This window comes from Leguminivora glycinivorella, chromosome 6 (assembly GCF_023078275.1).
Source record: "Leguminivora glycinivorella isolate SPB_JAAS2020 chromosome 6, LegGlyc_1.1, whole genome shotgun sequence".
Taxonomy (NCBI): Eukaryota; Metazoa; Arthropoda; class Insecta; order Lepidoptera; family Tortricidae; genus Leguminivora; species Leguminivora glycinivorella.
Genome location: NC_062976.1, coordinates 3,799,093 through 3,821,864, shown reverse-complemented (window position 1 = coordinate 3,821,864; position 22,772 = coordinate 3,799,093). Strand labels below are relative to the sequence as shown.

Sequence of the window (22,772 nt, the reverse complement as noted above, 5' to 3'; positions counted from 1 at the left end):
GAAAGTACTAACATATAACAAAAGTTAGAGCAAACCGTTATAATAGAGCAGACAAAATCTGTACAGACATGAGAAGCCACAATGTTGTGTGCGTGCTGAACTGGCTTAGGTAGGTACTCATATTATTTAATTGAAACGGGACTTCTCCCGTAAGATCTCTTGTAAAACCAGGGGCGGCTCACTCCGCGATTCTATCGCCGCGCTACAAGTACATGCCGGCGGCCGCGAGCTCGCAGCCTACTCAGGGGTGGCGCGCGTTCTCACGGAACGCACGTTTGCACTTTCTAATGTTACTTTACGTCGCGAGTTTTTTTTAAGGTTCATATGGGATGTCCGCGTGTGGAATGGCTAATAATGCTTAGTTAAATAGATATCATGAATAAAATAAATGCCATAGCACATTTTTAAACAGATCTACCACTGAACTCCCCCAAAAAATTTCAAGAAGGCTTGTGATGTTGGAACTCAAACAATTATATATATATATATATACTTACCTAGAAAGTACCCAAGACTTGAATATAATAGTATGACATTTTATCTGAGTATTAATTCGTTTTAGTCCATAGGCAACCCTATCGCCGGGCGCCGCGCACGTGCGGCACGTTTCTTTGTAAGAATTTTGTAGGCATTTAAAAAGGCGGCATGTCGTGAACATCAAAGCAGTGGGTCTTCTGTACTTGTACTATTATATATTCTGTGGTAAAACTCGAAAGACTTCGGTTATATTTAGCCCGACGTTTCAGACTTAACATTACGTCCATGGTCACGGACCACGGACCACGGAACGGACTTTAAAAAAACAATTTAAAAATGTATACTTATTACTATTCAAGGGCTACAACACACACTCCCTCTGGTGTTACGGGTGTCTGAGTGCAACAGCAACCACTTACCGTCAAGCGCTCATCTGCTTATTACTTCCTAAAGAAATGTGTTTAATTTTAATTTTTAGGGTTCCGTAGTCAACTAGGAACCCTTATAGTTTCGCCATGTCTGTCTGTCCGTCCGTCCGCGGATAATCTCAGTAACCGTTAGCACTAGAAAGCTGAAATTTGGTACCAATATGTATATCAATCACGCCAACAAAGTGCAAAAATAAAAAATGGAAAAAAATGTTTTATTAGGGCACCCCCCCTACATGTAAAGTGGGGGCTGATATTTTTTTTCATTCCAACCCCAACGTGTGATATATTGTTGGATAGGTATTTAAAAATGAATAAGGGTTTACTAAGATCGTTTTTTGATAATATTAATATTTTCGGAAATAATCGCTCCTAAAGGAAAAAAAAGTGCGTCCCCCCCCTCTAACTTTTGAACCATAAGTTTAAAAAATATGAAAAAAATCACAAAAGTAGAACTTTATAAAGACTTTCTAGGAAAATTGTTTTGAACTTGATAGGTTCAGTAGTTTTTGAGAAAAATACGAAAAACTACGGAACCCTACACTGAGCGTGGCCCGACACGCTCTTGGCCGGTTTTTTTTACAAAGTTTTTATTCAACTTGCCTTGTTGTTAGTGTGCATCAAAACCTCGAAGCTAAATTTGACCCACTTCCCGGTTTCCGATTGAGCTGAAATTTTGCACACATATGTAAATCACGTGCTGAGCTGATCTGATGATGGAGCAGAAAGGTGGTCATAGGAACCCTGTTATGAAACGTCCTATCCCCATCGAGTAAGGGGTTTTAGAAACGTCTCGGAGAGCAGGAGATGACTGTTGAAAGAAAGGTACAGTCGGCGATAAAAGCTTGTGCCAATAATAAATTTTTTGCAAAAACTTATTGAATGATATCATATCGTAGAAAGGTCCTCAAAATTAGATTTCTCTTCCAGCTAGACTGAGTCGGTGGTGAGGAATGCTACAGTCACCCGGTTTATTGCGGGGCGAATGGGCTCCTCTGTTAGAAATCTGGAGGCCCGGAGTAAAATGTTAGGACTTTGTTTTATTGTCGGGCCTTAAATGGAGAAACTAGTAAGTACAGTCACCGGAAATCACAAAAAGAAAGCCGCAAAAATATCTGACACGCTCTTATGACTCTAGAAATTACATTGTGTCTCATATTTTTGAAGCCTTCTTTTTGTTATGTTATTGCTTGTGATTGTGACTGTACGCGTAGGTATATTTATATTTACAATTAGGTACCTAACGTCTTTCTAAATAACGTGTAGTCAGAATAAACTTCCAAATGTTTTTTCAATGCCTATTTTATTTATCAAGTGGTATTTCAATAATGAAGCTCCAAATAAATCTACAGTTACTCAGTAAGTCCACACAAAGATTAACACATGCCCAAAAACCTTATGAAAACAATTTCCGAAATTTCCCACGCAACGCCAAAGCGTCGTAAGTCGAAAAATCTAAAATTGTGTTCCAAATTTCAAGACATTGCTTCACGTGCGCCTCGTCACCGTGACGTAGCGCCTTTTTCCTCTAGGGGCTAGATACAAATGCCCTCACTAAGGGTGCCGAATTAACGAATTTGTCAAACTGTCAAAGCTTTATTAGTTTTTCTAGCCGATGTCTTCACGGTGTCTTCATTTGGGCAATAAAATTGGGGAATTTTCGTGGTTTCTGGAGGGATTCTATTGTTTCACATTGATGGATACTTTAGTGTGATCGTTCGCAGAATGTTGCTTGAAAAATTACTTCGTGTGATGCTTTTAATTATGTACAGAGATAATTTCAAAACAAAACTATTTTATTTTGACACGCGTTCTGAGCTAGTGAAAAAAATGTGTACCTACATACTTTATTTAAAAAGTATTAATTTTTGATTCATTAATATGATTTTATTCAAAAAAACCTTGCAGAATCAATTAAAATAATTAATAAATCAAAATAATGAAATCATGAAATGGTACATAGAATAATAAAGTTGCAATGAGATTAGAAATAAATTTAAACTAAGCTTTTAAATAGTGTTTTTCCATGCTTTGTAGATACGAGCAACGCTTTGTGCTATGTCAAGTCCGGCCAAGTAAGGAGATTAAATAATGTACCTACGCATTATTTGTATACTGCATCTGCTGCCCATTCGTTTATATTCTACATACGATTTGTTAGTAAAAGCGAAAGTAATCATACTAAGAATGAAGTCCACGCTAGACACGCTTCAAAATCAAGTCCGAATTCCATTTTCCTCAAAAACAAAACACGAGCGAACAAAACACGTCTCGGTAGCCAGTACTATAAATCTTCCAGCTAAGTGGCATTTACACACAACACATATCTTCTGTAAGAAGCAAATCGTAAACGTCCTATGCGCGGGCATATTTTACAAAATAGTGGGGTGATTTGGGCAGGGTGTGGGAGGGACCTTTTTAAATCAGTTGTTGGGGTTTTGTCTGGAAATGGACATGGGTTGTTAACGCTCGGGAAGATATGTTCTAGTATCAACATGTATGAATGAAGGTGAAGTAGCATCAAAAGGTTTGAGGTAATATGGTTACAAAGATATAATTTGATTTTTAAAGTGCTTCTTTGGGAAATTTTTGTACCTAATGTTTGAAACTAGTGCAAGAATAAGAAACTGTTCATTACTCATCCTCCTTGCGCTATCCCCGAATTTGCCACGGCTCACGGGAGCCTGGGGTACGCTTTGACAACTAATCCCAAGATTTGGCGTAGGCACTAGTTTTACGAAAGCGACTGTCATCTGACCTTCCAAACTCTTCGCACATAAGTACGGAAATTCAGTAGGTACGAGCCAGGGTCGAAAACGCGACCTCCGGATTGAAAGTCGCACACTCTTACCACTACGCCAGGCTTATTGTTTATCAAAGTTTTGCTATTCGCTATCGATTAACATATTTTATATCGTCTTTCTATATAGTAGAAGCTCAGTTGTGATAGCGCCACCATTTTGTTTTCAATTCAAGATGGCGGTTGTTTGCACACGGCAAGATTGCGATTCCATTAGATCTGAGATAGGAGTGTTTACCCGGCGGCTAGTGATTCAATCATTGTGCGACGTTTACTTAAACGCTGGTTTGTTGGTTCAATCTGAATTTTAGGTTGTTTTGGTGTTGGAGGATTGGAAATTGCGTTACTTACGTACCCACTTGGTGGTGACGTTTCTTGATTAAGATAAAGATTATGGAATATGTGGTTGGATTTTGGAATATGTGGTATTAAAATAAGAATTTGACTTACATAAACATGCGCAAATTTAATCGAGTTTATTATGAAGAATAATTAAGAACTCAGAAGTAGACACATACTGTAGGTACGTAAGTTCTGAGTATTTTTTCCGCACTAGTACCTACGCAAAAGTTTTTGCGGCAAAACTAGTAATAGGTACGTACAAACCGCGAAGAGCCGATAGTCGCCATAAATCGTCAACCTTTTACTACTAAACTAAATTAAACCATAACACAGGCATCGCAAACATTTCCTCCAAAATCTCTAAGCAGGGATCGATAACATTTTTTCCCAGTCTACTAAATCCTATATCCGTGGTCATCCCCCCTCCCCCAGGTGGAGGGGGGAGGGTCGTAAACCGGGATTCCGGCGAAATCCGCACTTCACTAGAGCGTGGTAATCACGACGTCTAGAGTGTGGATTTGTAGGTATAAACGAGCTCTTTTTACCGACTGAGGATCGATGTGTTTTTCTCGGTTTCTTTAGTATATTTTGAGAATTTTATTTTAAATATGAAAATAATTGCGAGTAAAAGTGAGCATCTTGCAAACGTACCTATAGAAACGTTAAGATAGAGTAATATGATGTAAGAAACTTTTTAACAATAACAATGTGAATTCACAAACTATTAATGAAAGGATACCAACTTTAAATAATTTTCACGTTTAGTTATAACATTTACTTTACCTAAAATCATCAAAAGCATCAATTATCGTAGTTTGTACCCAAAAAGATTATAATTATCATTATTACCACTTTGCCTTTCCACTTTTCACGTGTAGGTAGTTTTTTCTTGAGTTTTTTTTTACTTCTTCACATTATGGTCCCTAATTATTTAAGTTGGCTAAAAATTTACTCTACCTTAATTTACCAAAAACATCTCGTACCATGTTTTGTACCCAAAAAGCTTATAATTACCATTAGTTCCATCCCAAAACTTACACCATTTTGCGAAAACCCGCAGGCAACACTTAGTCCGCTGTTTCGAGCCAGCGCACGTTGCACGTCTCGCACCTGGCTAAGTGCAGCCCCAATTCATCGGCAAAGTACCCTAGTTCCCACTAAGATACTGAGTTACTCGGCGCATAGTTCAGTCTTCAGTAGAATAGAGTAAAAAATGTTGTGAAGCCAGAAGAGGTCAGAAGACGACAAAATTCACCTAAAGCAACGTTTTCACCAGAAACACCTTTAAAAGTAGGTATTAATAACATTTAAGTATTTTCAGGTCACAATTTTCGTTTACAAAAAGTTCCACAAGTACATGAAACTTCTAAAATTCAGTTCAGAATATAAGTATATTACGATACAAATGCATAAAAAAACCGGCCAAGAGCGTGTCGGGCCACGCTCAATGTAGGGTTCCGTAGTTTTCTGTATTTTTCTCAAAAACTACTGAACCTATCAAGTTCAAAACAATTTTCCTAGAAAGTATTTATAAAGTTCTACTTTTGTCATTTTTTTCATATTTTTTAAACATATGGTTCAAAAGTTAGAGGGGGGGGGACGCACATTTTTTTCCTTTAGGAGCGATTATTCACGAAAATATTAATATTATCAAAAAGCGATCTTAGTAAACCCTTATTCATTTTTTAATACCTATCCAACAATATATCACACGTTGGGGTTGCAATGAAAAAAATATCAGCCCCCACTTTACATGTAGGGGGGGTACCCTAATAAAACATTTTTTTCCATTTTTTATTTTTGCACTTTGTTGGCGTGATTGATATACATATTGGTACCAAATTTCAGCTTTCTAGTGCTAACGGTTACTGAGATTATCCGCGGACGGACGGACGGACGGACGGACGGACGGACGGACGGAGACATGGCGAAACTATAAGGGTTCCTAGTTGACTACGGAACCCTAAAAAGGATCGAGTTACGAATTTTCTTTTCGCACGTGTATAGTACGACGTTTTTCAGTACTTATGGCACTCCGAAGTTTCGACCTGATATATAATGAACCACTTCTCGCACTAGTGCGTAAAAAAAACACCATCTGTACTGAAATTTATAGTACATTACGATACAGGTGCGTAAAACAGGAAGTTCGAAACGAGTGGCGATAAATTACGACCGAAGGGAGTGTTTTAAATCGACACGAGTTACAAATTTCCTTTTTGCACGTGTATCGTACGACGTTTTTCAGTGCAGATGAGTCTTCAAAGTTTCGACCTGGCATATAATGAACCACTTCTCGCACTAGTGCGTAAAAAACACCATCTGTACTGAAAACTAATTTAAGGTTTCACTTTATACACAACAGGATTGACGAACATGAAAGTAGCAGGGTACTTTCATAATTTTCATATCTAATATACATTACATGTGTTAAAAGTATCGGTCAGTTATTTCATAGACACGGCTTCAAAACAGTCTATCCACATTTCAGATTTAGAACCATTTCATTCTTTTTCATTCCCCCAAAGTTCCACATTCAAAATTCAACGGTGCAAGCCAGTGTTGCCAGAGTACCCTGCATTATCTATGAACATGTAAATGTTACCTGAATTCACGGCGTCTCTCCCCAATTTACTTCGCCGTTTTTTCTCTAAGTCTCTGAATAATTAAGTCTGGCAAGACCGCGGCTAAATTATTATTATGGCTGGCGGTTTTTTAAGCTTCGCCGTTGTCTATGGCTGAAGGGAGGTTTTATGGGCTTTTTCTTATTGTTTCTTTATTGTCTTTTGTAAGCCGCAACGGCAATCATTTGGAAAGGATTACAATTTTATTGCAGATTTTGTTCAAAAATGTTATTGAGTTATTTTATTAACGAAAATAGAGGTTTCGTTAAATAAAGGAATTCTTTTATTTAGGATTTTGTCTTTTAAGATAATCCGACAGACTACGTCATTTTGTTGCGATTCAAATTTCAAATTCAGAATTTTAATGTCAGTGTGGGGAAGACCGTCTACCCGGAAAGACCGTCTATTGACAATAACTTTGGTTTTTATATATCTACGCCTCTCACACCTCCGAAGGTATACCAGTTTTTCATCCTTAAGCCATTGGTCTTGAATACATATCCCTAGGACAAACACTAGTTAATAATAAACTTGATTCGTGTTTCGAACTCGAGCATCAAGTTCAACATGGTTCCGCAAAAAATTAAAATAAAATAGAAGCAGTCGGAATACTTGTATATCATGTATGTAACGTAGTCATTTAATAACCGTTCTTTCTGACTAGTATTATTAATCTACTCAAAACGCGTTCAATTTCTTGTTTTATGTTCTGAAATATGTAACTTAGAAATTGTGCCTACTCAGAAAGTCCGGCATAAAAGAGAAAGGCAAGACCGGCATACGATAAACAAGGAGTTGCCAACCTTTTTTAGGCTTTATTGGAAATAAGTCGAGTGTAAACAATATCAATATATAAGTACGTTTTTTGCTTATGATAGTTGTACCGTTTTTGATTTTAACTTCGAAATACAGTTTTGGTAATGATTCCTATGGTGTTACTAATACTAATATCATTCGAAAGTATTAAATAAAAATTACATAGTTGCGAAGAATTATAAGTGGTGAACAGACCTAAGCCTACTTACACTCATCATCATATTTAAGATGGTAGTGTTTGTATAGATTGTGCAACATGCGACGACAAATATTTCAAAAGAGAGTTAAGTATTTTTAGAAATAAAAGTAAGCATTTTGAATCCAATTATTTATTCAAACAGAAAACATAATATTTGCGCACCCTTGACAAAACATATTTGATAAAGGTTGTTCGTCAGACGGCAAAAACTGAACCCTGGACGCACAGAGGGTCATATCTAAACTATGACTAGTGGCACAAACTGTGCACTTCTCAAGCAAAATCATTTCGTCTTCCTCGTCGATATATACGCTGGCGTTAGGAAGTGCATCAAAAAAAGATTTTATCAATACATTCTTCGGAAGATGTATAGACATGACTTGTATATTGTTTGCTATTTTTAATAACTGAAACAAATATTTATGTATTAAGTATACAAATATTTATGTATTAATGACATCTGAATCTCTACTGAGTTTTTGAAGTCGTAATCGAGCAAAATGGGGCAAAGGGTGTTTATTGAATCCTGAACGAAGTAAAGGAATCTCTAATCTCGCTACGCTCGGGATTCAAAATTAGAACCCTGAGCGTAGTGAGGGATTCAAGTATTAACGCTCAAGGTGGAAATAATTTTGCTACCATGTGACATATACAATTTTTCACGTCACCTATAAGGAGATTACCAAAATATTAATAATGAATATACCTACTGCAAATCAGTAGTACGAACTTAATCTACAACAATTTATAAACGATCATGAAATATAATGTCAAAACTCTTTTCATTGAATTAATATGTTATACTGGCAACATAAAATCCTTGAACAGAAAAGAACCACTCAGCTCCTCCAAGACTCGAGTTTATAATATTTATACTCCCCGAGTTACACAAAATGTTTTTCATGACACTTGCAACATAAAAATATGTAAAAAGATAAAAAAATTGAATACGGTACTAGAAATTTCATAACTTTCTATAACTAACGATTTTTCTATAACTCACGCTCCGCCTGCGTGTCACATTTAGTGTGCGAGTGTGATGAAAAAAAATTACGCATTCATTCATACTGTAGTGACTATATCAAAACCAAGCATTGCTAAGAAATGTTACCAAACTAATTCACGTATCTTAATATCCTATTACGTTTTCTTAATTAACATAGTTTCAAAAACAGATAAGTAATTGGATTTATATGCGACTGTATGAAGACCTGTAATATTGTGACTAAATTGTATTCGCAGGTGTTCGTTGGAAAAACAGTATTATGCCATATCTGGACCTGAAAAGAAAAGGTTATGAACCCCATCTACGGGACATATGCCGGTCTTGCCTTATAAATAGAAAAATGCTTATATGTTGAAAATTTCAACGTTATTTTAATAGTTATCTAGCACATTCTGCCCCGTTATTACGTAAAATAACAATGATCATGATTTTGGAACCTAGTCTCATATGAAATTACGCGACAACAAGCACTAGACGGTCTTTCTGTGCTCATCGCGGGAGGACGGTCAACCCGCCGAGCCTTAAAAAAAGTGATTTTTATCACTTAAAAGTACCTTACTTCACCAAAATACTGTAAAAGCTTTGTAAAATATAATATTTGCTATCCCATAGGACCATGCGCATTACGCCAGACTGCATTAATTATAGAGTTTTATCCACTCAAACTTTATTTCAAATAAACTATGCCGGTCTTGCCCGCCCTGACCTTACATCTAATAATGGGAAATAGTTATTTGTTTTACAAGGGGGCAAAGTAGTTGTTTAACCGCACGTGCCAATATTGATACTGACCAAGTGAAAGATTCCAATATTCAACCGCGAGCGTAGCGAGTGGTTCAAAAAGTGGAATCTTGAGCGTTGCGAGGGTATCAAGGCACGAAGGGTAAACAAACTTTGCCACCGAGTGAAACACAAAATTTTTCACCACACCAACACAAACAAAATACTGACTATAAAACATCAAAATAAATCAAATCCGTCAAAATATTCAATAATTTATAGGTAAAATCTAGCAGCCAGATTAAGACATCGAGTTAAAATTTGTATGAAATTACTTTGCCCCCTTGTGGATAAAATGCAATTTTGCTATCTGTTTTCGAATAGCAAAGAAAGCCTTTACCAGTTGGTGTGGTGAAAAATAGTTTATCATATAGATTATGCTAGTTTTTTTCCAAAATTATATCTACATATCGTATGTACCTACCTATTTTTAGTAGTTTCTATCTACCATGATATTTTCCAAAACTTAAAAAGCCTTTTAAACTAAAATCCACCCAGCGCTTTTAAAGCTTCTGCACTCCCCGTATCCTCGGCCATATTTCGTGAAATCTTGCCACCGAAGCACTTTAAGTCGGGGCCATAATATATTTAATTCACGACCGCCCAAAGTACGTCCCCATAAAAATCCAGCGCCGTGATACTGTGCAGATGAGCCGCGCTGGGCCGGATTCGGTAATTATGTTAGAAATATCACTTGTAATGAGCGCAGATTGGTAGATTGGGAAAAAGGTTGGAAGCCCTGTATCAGGATGTTAGGAGAAAACAGAATTAATGCAATTGAAAAATGTTCTGGAACCCTGCATATTAGTCTTAGGTACTTATCTCTCTTCGTATGATATAGCATGTGGAGGTAATTTTATGTAGCAATTTCTATCATCACGCCTTTCACACGCCTCTGTCGATAATTTGGTGTCGGAAAAATCAACAAAGTTGTAAACGCTGTTTCTTTTTTATTTAATCGATAATAAAGCAATAAATATTTTTAGATTTTACACAGGGTTATAACTTATTATAAATCTGCAAGAAAAACTGAATGTACTAAGGCACTGAATAATTTTCACTATATCATTAGCTGTTCTCGTAGCTTACCTTTTCGTCCCAAAACTAGAATAAATTCCTTGAATGAGAAGCTTCGAACATACATTTTTATCAAAAACTAACGAAATAAAAATTCGTCAAAAAATCTCTCTTACGAAATCGCAACAGGCTACACTTCTAAGTCCCACCAAAAAGAAATGATATCATTCTGGTCCCTCGGCCAGATTGTAATAGTATTATAATAATTGGTTTTATTGCGAATCTCGCAATAACCGATAACGGCCTTGGCAATAATGTCGCTGTGATTATTTTATGGCGTCATAATAATAATTATTATTTCGCCATTTACGGGTATTTATATTGGTGTGTTAGTGCTAATATTTTAAGGTAATTAAGTGCATAAATTAGTTTTAAGAGAATTGTATGTTTACCATAAATGGACTTATTGAATCTAAATGATTTAATGAGTTCATGAAATTGTCCAATTAATTTTGTGCGCAATTGATATTTAAGTAAATATTTGTTATTATATGTGTTATTTTTGCTTAAAATATTAAATAGTTCCCGTAATTTATAAATTGCTTGAGCACGGTGTACGACAGCTGTCACCTTAACATTATATCATCACTAAATACAATTTTGCAAGATTTGTGTTATATACTGAGGTTATATATTAGATAGGTACTATCTTAGGTAGCTATACCTATTATACCTTCATTGTTGTAGGTAATTAATTGGTTAAAACTGACCAATAATCGCAAGTTGTGGGCATCTTTCTCTTTCACTCCAATTAAGAAATATTTAGAGTGACAGAAAAAGTAGCCCGCAGTATTCGATTTTCGATGTTCGCGGTACGCTCTCTTAGGTACTATCTTAGAAAGTTATACCTATTATACCTTCATTGTTGTAGGTAATTGTTTAAAACTGACCAATAATCGCAAGTTTCTCTCTCTTTCACTCCTATAAAGCCAATTTTTAGAGTGACAGAAAAATAATGCTGGATCGGACACAATTCTAGCGCTATCTACGCTTAATAAATATGTTTGCGCATTTACGTCTAAAACTATTAATTTCCCACCCAAATCCGGGCCCGTGTTATCCGGACGGGATCCGGGATTTACGGTTATGCCCGTCCGGGATGCGTTCAATCACAACCCGATATTAACGTTACTGCACACGTTTGCGCCGTTGATTTTTATCGTTCAAAAACTGAATGTTTGAAAAATGAATCCGAATGGGAAACCAATTTTGAATACTAAACTCAATCCATACTAATATTATAAATGGGAAAGTGTGTGTGTCTGTTTGTTTGTCCGTCTTTCACGGCAAAACGGAGCGACGAATCGACGTAATTTTTTTACGCGACGGAATAACCCGAGAACAGGATGTGATTTGGAATTACTGAAATTGGCGTGTGCCTACTATCTGTGTAAAGTATGTAATGTAACAATTTTAGGTAGCCTTTATTTCCGCCTTCGGAAGACAAACTCTTGCTTCGTGTATTGGAGGCCAATTCAGTCAGAAAAAAAATACGTTGTAACTTGTAACATCAACCTGATGTAAAAATCTTGAAACTATACCTACTCCGTTTTATTTAATCTCCATAGTTCAAATTTTGATTCGGTTAGACTGTTTACTGTAAGTTGGTTGTTGTTAGATATCTTTTCAGAGCAAATAGTTGCCAGAACCTCGTCATTTGTCGTTATATCCCTCAGGCACCAAATCGATTCTATAGACAACTCCTCACCCGGGTCCCCTTGGACAATTAAGAGGCCCCCTCTCATCTCAATATAGCCGTCATTACAAGAAGCTCGAAAACCGGCAGACATACAAATGATATTTATCCTTAGAGAAAACTAATATAAAATCTAGTTTTTGTCTTGAACGAGCAAAGAGTGGAAAGCCCTTGTTATTTGTGATATATTTTAGGCACTAATATTGATTCGGTAGATAAGTTTCCACCCGGATCCCCTGGGACAATTAAGAGGCCCCCTCTCCAATATAGCCATCATTACAAGAAGCTCGAAAACCGGCGTGTAGACAAATGATGTCAATGTTTAAAGAAAATTAATAGTACCTAGTGCAAATTTTGGTTTTTATCTTGAATGAGCAAAGACTTAAAATCCTCGACAAATGGTCTCGATTTTAAGCGCTAACGTCGTGTCTTGCGTGGGCGACGGTCGCGCGATCGTCGCGCGACCATCGCCGTCGCTTCTCATCGCATCGTCTACTTCCATATCGATAAGGTTTGATTTCGTATGCGTCGCATCGCCGTCGCGCGACCATCGCGCGACAGTCGCCCACGCAAGCCACGGCGTAACGCAACGATGTTGTTATTGTCGTTAGGTCGTTACTTGTACTATGGCCTTCACAAGATCCTTCCGCGCCTTTCTTCCTATTTAGAGGCACCGCAAAATCCTTACAAAGTTTCATTAAAATGTCAAAGACTATGTATCTGGAATAACACCATTTGTGCCGTGATGGGAAAGATTTACTAGTTCCGAAAGCAATTGTTTTGTTTTGATTTTAGAACACTAAGAGTCCAATATAAATTCAAAATAGATTTCAGAACATGAAAATTTTTTTACACGGAAATTAAATAAAAACAAAGTATAGATCATTTGTATGGGGTTGCGGCTCAGTAAGAGCCAAGATTTTACGCCAGCGTAAGTCCTTACGTTTACGTTTACGTGTTGTCGGAGGGTAACGCCCGCTGCTGAGAGTTGAGAGTTTAAACAGCTGTTTAGGCCGTTAACGTGGTGTTACTACGTTTTTATTGTTTTGGGAATTGTTTGGTGGATTTGGAAGTTTAGACGTATCTAACTTTCAAGTTCAGGTTGTAATTGAAGCGAAATGACACAAGGGGCAAACTTTTTATGTAATCGACATCGCATATATGTTCTTAAAGAAAATATTGAATTATTAAATTACACTTTAATATGGACGATACCTACCGATAGGTAGGTAATACCTACTGCTGAAACGCTAGGTACTGTTTATAGAGGATGTAAAAATGATTAAAAATAATCTATGACACTGTGAGTTTTTACTTGGAACCGATGTTTGAATTTCGAACCAACGAATTCGCTGTTCAACAGTGAGCGTGTGGAAAACAACGTAGGTACCTAATGCTATTTTTGAAAAAGGACGGCTAGTAATTTTTAGGGTTCCGTAGTCAACTAGGAACCCTTATAGTTTCGCCATGTCTGTCTGTCCGTCCGTCCGTCCGTCCGTCCGTCCGTCCGTCCGTCCGTCCGTCCGTCCGTCCGTCCGCGGATAATCTCAGTAACGGTTAGCACTAGAAAGCTGAAATTTGGTACCAATATGTACATCAATCACGCCGACAAAGTGCAAAAATAAAAAATGGAAAAAAATATTTTATTAGGGTACCCCCCCTACATGTAAAGTGGGGGCTGATATTTTTTTTCATTCCAACCCCAACGTGTGATATATTGTTGGATAGGTATTTAAAAATGAATAAGGGTTTACTAAGATCATATTTTGATATTATTAATATTTTCGGAAATAATCGCTCCTAAAGGAAAAAAAAGTGCGTCCCCCCCCCTCTAACTTTTGAACCATATGTTTAAAAAATATGAAAAAAATCACAAAAGTAGAACTTTATAAATACTTTCTAGAAAAATTATTTTGAACTTGATAGGTCCAGTAGTTTTTGAGAAAAATACGGAAAACTACGGAACCCTACACTGAGCGTGGCCCGACACGCTCTTGGCCGGTTTTTAATCTAGTGGTAATGACCACTCGTTATAGATTCTGTTAGTACAATTTAAATCGCTAGTGGTGGAGATATTATTGAACGAATTTCACGAAACCGGCCATCGACATTTAAAAATCGGTCCCTTGTACCTAAACCATTCTTGGTAGTTTTATTCCTAATAAACACAAAGATAAAACCTACATTAGTATCATAGCTACGTAAAGAAATATTCCTTCACCCAACACCTGAAGTAAACAAACATCTAACAAAACCAAACACTCAACCATCCGGCAGTAAAAATCTGTATCCAGCGAAGACGGCGGCTAACGAGCGGCCCTGCGCTGATTTCCAATTCAAAGGAAAATTGCGATCCATAACGGCGGTGGGGGGTTAATCCCCCCTCGGTTGCTAAGCGACGCGGGGAGGAGTCGCGCTAAAATCACGGCCAATAGTACGACGGGTATAAATTGCTCCCGTATCGCGACACTCGAGCGGGAGCAGGACATATATAGTATGTTCTTCTCTGTCTAATGAACTGGGTTTCACCACTACCCTTGATTGACGCGTCCCTTGGTCGATACGGCCGTGATTTGAGGTAATTGCCTACAGCAGTTGACGCGGTATTGGTCGGGGCTATTTACTATGTGATAATGTATTGTTTTGGTTTATATAGTCGCTACCTGAGTTCGGTTTTGAACAAAAAGTTTGGAGCGTTGAGTGGGTTTATTGTTTGTTTTAGATGTGGGGTGATTCAATAAGAATTCAATATATTTAATATTGATGTATTTTTATAAAATGGTCTGTTTGATTAATTTGTTAAATATGTAAATTAACCTGTAATTTAACTGATTTATTGTGGATATCCAAATATTTATAAAGCACACTAAGCCTATTTACACAAGTCATTATCATTATTATTAGGTGTCTTTTATAAACAAATAATATCTATCAATCTACCTACTTTCGTAGGTTTCAAAACATAAGGCAAATAATAAAATTAATACAAATAAGGCCCACTTCCACCAACTACAACTCAGGGTTAGTGGGCTGTCATCTGTCAAATTCCATACAAAATGGTAGGGTTAACCCGAGGGTTAACCCTCCATTTCCTTTGATGCAAGTGGCCCTAATAAACGATTAAACAAAAGCCTCCACAATATTAAAATCCTCACACGAATCACGATACACATAAACTTTTAACGCGCGACCAAGCGAAACTACATCTTAACCCCTCCCAATAAGATTGGCAGAGTTTCTAGAAACGTCTATAAATGTTATAAGTCCAGGCCCCGTAGCCGAATAGCATTTCTACGACACGAAACGAAAACGAAACGCCGCGAAAGGTAGTCTGGCTCTGTCGCGCCAATAGGCAAGAGCAATAGAGATAGATATCTACGAGCGTTTCGTTTTGTGAGCGTTTCGTGAGGGTTTGTGCATTCGGCTACGCACGCAGGGCCGAATCATGCAGAAATGTTCTAGTAGAAACGTCTATAAATTTTATAAGTCCAGGGTCGAATCAGAAATGTTCTAGAAACGTCTATAGGTACATTTTATAATTCCAGGGCCGAATCAGAAATGCTGGCCTGGGCAGAGATTACGCGGACGTGTATACGCGCGGTCACCGGTGCCTCTAACATGAGATTTTCACGTTTTGGAGCATCTGAAATTGCTCCAGTTTCAGTGCCACTCCTAGCATTCGGTCGAATGGTAATTTTGCAGAAAACTTAGTTGGCATTATTACTACCACGCATACGATACATTTGGCAGAATATTGTTTCACAGAATATTACTTTGGTCGACTTTGATTTAGCATAATTTTATGTACGATAATAATCGTATAGCATACTATTACAAGAGCAGAATTATGACACGCTATCTAAAAGGAAATACTGTCTCAGAGCCCCCGTTAGGTACGACGACGAGCGAAGCGAGGAAGAGTGTTAGGTATCTTGCATCCCCAACACATCTGACTCGCTATCAAAAAGCAAATTGCAACTTTATGCCGCCTAAATATTATGCACAAATATTATCTGCGAAAGTACTATTCGACTAGAAGACTATTATGCTCATCAACATTATGCCAACGTACGATTCGGTATTATAAAAATCTGCGAAATGATTTATGCCAAAGCATATTCTGCGTAAGGTATTTCTGCCAAACGTGACTGCCAAGAACTATTATGCAAATCAAATATATGCGAAAAAAGTTTCTGCAAGATAATAGTGAGCCTGCTAGTCCATCGCCCGCACCACAATCGAACCCATCTAAGACGAATCGTTTGCAAAATCTAGCGATTATTTACGAATTGTTTGAATCGATTGTATGATGGTATGTAATTGAAAATATATTTGAAATTGTAAACTAGAAACGGTTATATTAAAACTAAAATTAACAAAGCACTGATTTCTAAAATCTTCTCACTGAAATAAGCCGCGAAATTCAAATTTTCTATGGGAACAACTTCAATAATTATGTTTTCATTGTTATGACTAGTAATTTTTTGTCTATGTTCGTAATGAGGCTAAACTTCATAGCTTAGGGCCCCCCCACATCTAGCGTCTGGTTTGTTCGTTGTTTTCATCTTATTTAATTTTATTGTAATTTTTACTTCTTTAAAGTATCGTATAGTATAATAAAATATTCGATTTCTATCAACTGATGGAAATGTCATTTGAATCCAAATGATAGACTCTGCTACAGCACTAGTTTAAAAATAAAAATGAACGATAAATGACATGATAAGTGATAAATTAATATCGTAAAATACTCACTAATGAAGGTCCGCAAAAATGTAACATTGTTAGATTATGTTTAAAGTAAGCGAAATATTGTTTTTAAGCACTTGATTTTTTTAAATATTATTACAGGATTTTATTTAAAATTTCATTAGGTTGCGCGAGTTTACGTTTTGTGGACGATGTCATGTGTCAAAAAGAGGTTCTTACAAATCCGGGACAATAGTTGGGATCGATATTTTCAGTGAACAAGCAGGCATAACTCTAATTAATATAAGTGAAATGAAATGTAACAGCTAGCTTTATAGTAGATAACCCTACGAGCAGGCTCCGACCTGGGTGATCTTGCCTAAAATATTATATTTAATATAACCAAACGGGGAACGTAAGAACGTAACGTAACGTAACTTATTACTACATCTCGTGGTAGCAGCCCGGGTACCCGGGTATTACGGGCCGCAAGTCCTCGTACGATCGATGCGAGATTATTTGCGGAATCGCCCGGATTAGGTTTAATGGGCGGCGGGTTATTTTTGCGGACGTGCGGCCATGTGAGATGAAGGCTTGTCTATGTCTAGGTTGGAGTTAAAAGAGGAATAGATTGCTGGTTACCTATAAATACACTGTGTTAGTCGCTAAGTAGGTATTGCTCTTGAAGTAAGTGTGTGTTTACACAGTTTTTTTTTATGAATTGTTTATACGGATTAAACCTAAATACCTAACTAACGACCCACGTAATGCAAATAGTAAGTACCAGTTAAGGTTTGACTCTTTATGAAATTGACTTGAGTTACGATTATATTTAAGCTGGCAAATTTTGAAAACCGGTCGTCAGGTCAGGTCATAGATATCACATCCTTTTCACTGTATAGGAACAAAAGTGAAATTTGGTTTGATGCAGATGCAGTGAGAATATGTCTAAAACCTGTGAATTTAACTTTTTCCATAAACATTTTTAGGTACTAAATATTTTTTTTGTTAAGGTATCTCAGTATGTTTAAATGGTTAAAGTAATTCCCCAGAAATACTAAAAACCGTTTTTCTCATTGTCAACAGGCGAGAAGCCGCACAAATGCCAAGTGTGCGGCAAAGCGTTCAGCCAGAGCTCGAACCTTATCACCCACTCCCGCAAACACACCGGCTTCAAGCCGTTTGCGTGTGAACTTTGCGGGCGAGCGTTCCAGAGGAAGGTCGACTTGCGGAGACATAGGGAGACGCAACACGCTGACTTACGACACGTGCCGCATACTGATGTGCATGGGATGCATGCGGAGATGATGCCGGAGCATAGAATAGGTAAGAAATAGTCTGAAGTCAATTAAAAAACAATATACATTTCAAATTAGGGAGTAAGGGCTAAAGGCCGTTTGTGTGCGAACTTTGTGGCGAGCGTTCCAGAGGAAGGTCGACTTGCGTCAAACACGCTTTTGCCGCATACTGATGTGCATGGGATGCATGCAGAGATGATGCCGGAGCATAGAATAGGTAAGCAATAATCAATTAATAATCTCAATTCATTCCAAATCGAAACGTAAAATCGTCAAGCTTTTGTATGCGAACTTTGCGGGCGAGCTTTCTAGAAAAATGTCGCTTTGCGGAGACATAGGGAGACACAACACGCTGACCTTAAACATGTACCGCATACTGATGTGCATGGGATGCATGCAGAGATGATACCGGAGCATAGAATAGGTGAGCTGTCAATAAATATCTTCAATTATTCCAAATTGGAGCATAACGGGTTCAAACCATTCGCCTGCGAACTTTGAGGGCGAGCGTTCCAGAGGAAGCTCAACTTGCGGAGACATAGGGAAACAACACGCCGACCTTAGACACATATTTATTATTATTGAATTACGTAGCACAGTAAAATGTCTAAATCAGTAACACACTCTTTTTGTCTCCAGACCTCCACCCCCCGCACCCCGAAATGCGGCAGCACCCCGACTTCAGACCGCCACATGCGCCCGCGCCGCTCCAGCCGCTCGCCTCCTGAACGGCGCCCGCCTTCGCGCCGCCCAGCTGGCGCTGAGGCAACGAGACCCTGCTTGCAGAGAGTATAAAATAGAACAGTGATGTAGACTATACTATTCCAGTATCTCCGCGAATTCAACCTTGTCGCAGCCAATTGCGCTGAGGCTATCGATACCCTACAAGGAGTCTAAAATTAGAACAACTGTTATGTAGACTCTTCGAGTTCCATTTTTTCAAATAGCGCCACTCATTGTTGACGCATTTAAGTAATCGGACACTGTGACAAAGCGTCCAAACTGCTACAAAAGTGATCACTACTGAAGTATATTCACGTCTGATAGACAATCGTGACAATGTAGCAGTCTGAATTAGATGAACAGTGATTCTATCTTTTTGATCCCGTGTTGGCCTATACTATTACATTACACCTAACGTATTTTATGTTACAAAAATATTTGACGCTTACTCCGTAAGTTTAAAATGAAGAATTTCCAAAGATTACCAAAATGTAATAATGAAAATTGACAAATTACTTACTACTTACCTACACGCTACGGTAGCCCAAAGATTATTTTAAGGCATTATTCTAAGTTATTAGTTGAGGCCAGTTTAATGTACAAACTCTCATATTTGAACTGTGCTTATTTATATATAATTTTATTTAGATTAAACTAGATTATGTTTTAAATAAAAGACGACTTTTTCAAAAAGTCTCCCGTCTCTATGATGTTCTTAACTAAAAGGTACCACATTGTCGCTTACCATATGGACGTAATATGCGAATTCTTTATACGAATAACATAAAACTCCCGTGAGACTAATACATATTGGATCGAAACATGTCGAACGCTATATCGACTTAATACGTGAGTAACCCGCTTAAAATATTTTTAATACGAATAACATGTTAGAGCGACCTTATGCTTAAGCGTCAATATTGTATCTTTTGCTAGGGAAAAGCACAAATTTTGAATGATTCACGGTTAGTTTCATTAGATTTATATTGACCGGGATATAGACCATGTTACACTGTGTGTGTTTGGACAGGCCAAGGAGTGTGAATGCGACCAGTGGTAACGTTGTGCGAACGCAGCCGGCGCGCGCGAATGAGGGTAGATCGCGCGCTGTCTACTCAACTTTGACATCCACCCGCCATCTTTAGTTTTCCGTGATCATGATGCATGTAACGAAATATCAGGGGCCCATTTCTCAAAACTGAAAGTTACAAGTTACAAACTCGACAAAAATCCAAAAGGTAATCACGTGTTTTTTTTTTTTAATAAATGGGCTTACTCTTGACCACAGACTAGCCAAAGGCAAAGACGTGGCCTACGATGGAGTGAGCTCGCCCAGAAGATGCCTGTTCACTCTTGATTTGAAGGTTGCCGGGTTATATGAGCTCGGAAATATAGCCGCCCCCGGTCAATTTAGGTCAAAAAGCACAAAATATGTTAAAACTGCTAGGTATTTAATAATATTTAGCAGATTTTAGGATAAAATTATATACATTGTGAAGGCTTCGTGCATGTGAGTTTTTGATCTCCTTTTAATTAATATTGTAAAACGCTAAACTTTGTAAGTAGACTGATAATGTCATTCCAAATATTTTGAGAATGTTGTTTTGAATATTGACTTAGTTTTAAATTTATTCCGAAGAAGTCATTCCAGTTGAGATTTTTGCTTATCACAAAGTTATTGTTGTTTTTACCGATTACAAATAAAATAATTTACTAAAATGGATACTCATAAATTTCCAATGTTAAGTCTTACTTCATTCATATTATGCATGATTTTCAGACCTTAAGTGTAGTAATGATTTTTAAATTACGACCTTCAAATAATTATTTTATTTACAATCCAGTCTATAGTTCTTTACTTTAACCCTTAAATCGACAAGGAAAAAAAATGACAAAAAAATGGGGTTGCATCTGTTTTTTGAAGTTATTATGTGATAATTAATTGTAGAAAAATCATAAAAAAAATATATTTATAATAGTTTTGAAAAAAACCTATGTCAAGTATGTTGGACACTGCCAGGTTTGCTGTAATGATGGCGTCAGGATGGAGTTAGGAGAAGACGTGCAGTATTTTGGACAATGCCGAGTATACGGTATTTTATCCGCATACGGTTTTTTTATCAAATTATTTTGTTTTGCTAATTACAAAACACTTGTGTTTTTTCCATAAGAACATCCTGTAATAAAAAATATATTGATATAATAAACTTGTGTCATCCAATTTTTTGGGAGATAATTTCATAGCTTTTAAGGTGATCATATTTTTCCAGTTATTGACACATATATTTAACATAAAATTAAACGAGCCGAATGTCATAAGAAACAGTAACGTAGAAGCTATTGTTTGTATTATAAGCGTGTGCATTTATCAAAAATTTCATAAGAAATTTCTATATTGAAATTGGCTCTTCCTTGTAACGGACTAATAGGGAAAGTACTCAGTAAAAAATATTTTTTTTTATCCATTTGGCTCAATAACCTGTAGTATACCAAATAACGAACTTGTTGAGGTTTTGAAATATCTAAAAATCTTATATTATTGTTATTTACAATAAAAAAATCATAAAAAAGAATTGTTTTTAATCTTCGTTTACTTGGCAACGTCCAACATACTGGACGTAGCAAAAGTATCGTGAACTTGACAACGGGTAAAATACTGCACACTGCACTTTTCAAGTGTCTAATACCCATAAAAACAACACCTTTTCGTGTTTTTTAGACTGTAACTTATTAAATAATTATTAACATATTATATATTTTAACGCTGCATAATACTGCCCTACAAAAAAATAAAAACAGCTAGCAACGATATCAGTCAGTCGGATGCTTCCTAGTAAGGTCTGTGTTCTGTAGGACTTTGACACAAATATTAGGTCTCCACTGGTTTCTAATATTTTTTTATTTACTTAAAAATAACTAAGGATTCAGTTACGCTGCATCAAAAGTATTGATATGCTTTAATATTCGGTGTAGAATTTTTTACTTAGGATGTCTTGTATAGTGGACGTTGTCGATTTAAGGGTTAAAACCTCAGAGATCAAATTTATTTTATTTTATTTAGCCAACAAATACTCACATATCACTATATTTGATAACATTGTTTAGTTATAATAAAAGTTATTTGTTGCAGCCATGTAAATATTTCACATTATTAAGCTAAGTATATTGAATGTACAAAATGTTGTCTATTTTTATAGCTTTAATGACATTTTAAAGCACTAGGTTAATATAATACCATCAATTACTCACTGTAAAATATAAATCATAAAGTTTTGTTCTCAATACCTACACCAAATGTGAAAAGTATGAAATTGCACCAAATAATAGGTTAATAAATAGATTTCTATATCTGAGACAGAAATGAATATACAGATAAGTAAGAAGATATTACCTACAAAATGGGCGTTAAAGAGTGTCGTCATCGGGAAAAGGGGCCATAAAGAGAAGTACGGCATTGTTATTTGATGCTGATATAATATCACTCCATGCTAACGTTCCTTTTCCTGACAATGACACAAAATATGAGGAAGTTTTATTTATGTCGACATTGTTAGTGGCCTGTTTCACCACAGTGACAACTGTCGCCTGTTCAACAAGGAAATTATTGACTGACCCTGAGAACTAATGTCACTTATCAACCCGAAATAGGCATAACATTATCAGTATCAAGTGTCAATATCACTGTGGTGAACTAAAGCACAGGCCCCATAGCCGAATGGCATTTCTACGACGCGAAACGAAAACGAAACGCCGCGAAAGGTAGTCTGGCTCTGTCGCGCCAATAAGCAAGAGCGATAGAGATAGATATCTACGAGCG

At 36.9% G+C, this 22,772-nt stretch overlaps 1 protein-coding gene across 1 annotated transcript in view; it reads left to right on the top strand.

Annotated features, from left to right (window-relative positions):
* The window catches only part of LOC125226944 (zinc finger protein Gfi-1b), a 130,143-nt gene extending 109,390 nt beyond the window's left edge, over positions 1-20,753 (top strand). Inside the window, exons 7-8 of the mRNA XM_048131126.1 lie at positions 18,021-18,260; positions 18,872-20,753. Coding sequence (XP_047987083.1) covers positions 18,021-18,260; positions 18,872-18,960 — 329 coding nt within the window. The 3' untranslated portion in view covers positions 18,961-20,753. The remainder of the gene's footprint in view (positions 1-18,020; positions 18,261-18,871) is intronic.
* Positions 20,754-22,772: the final 2,019 nt, after the last annotated feature.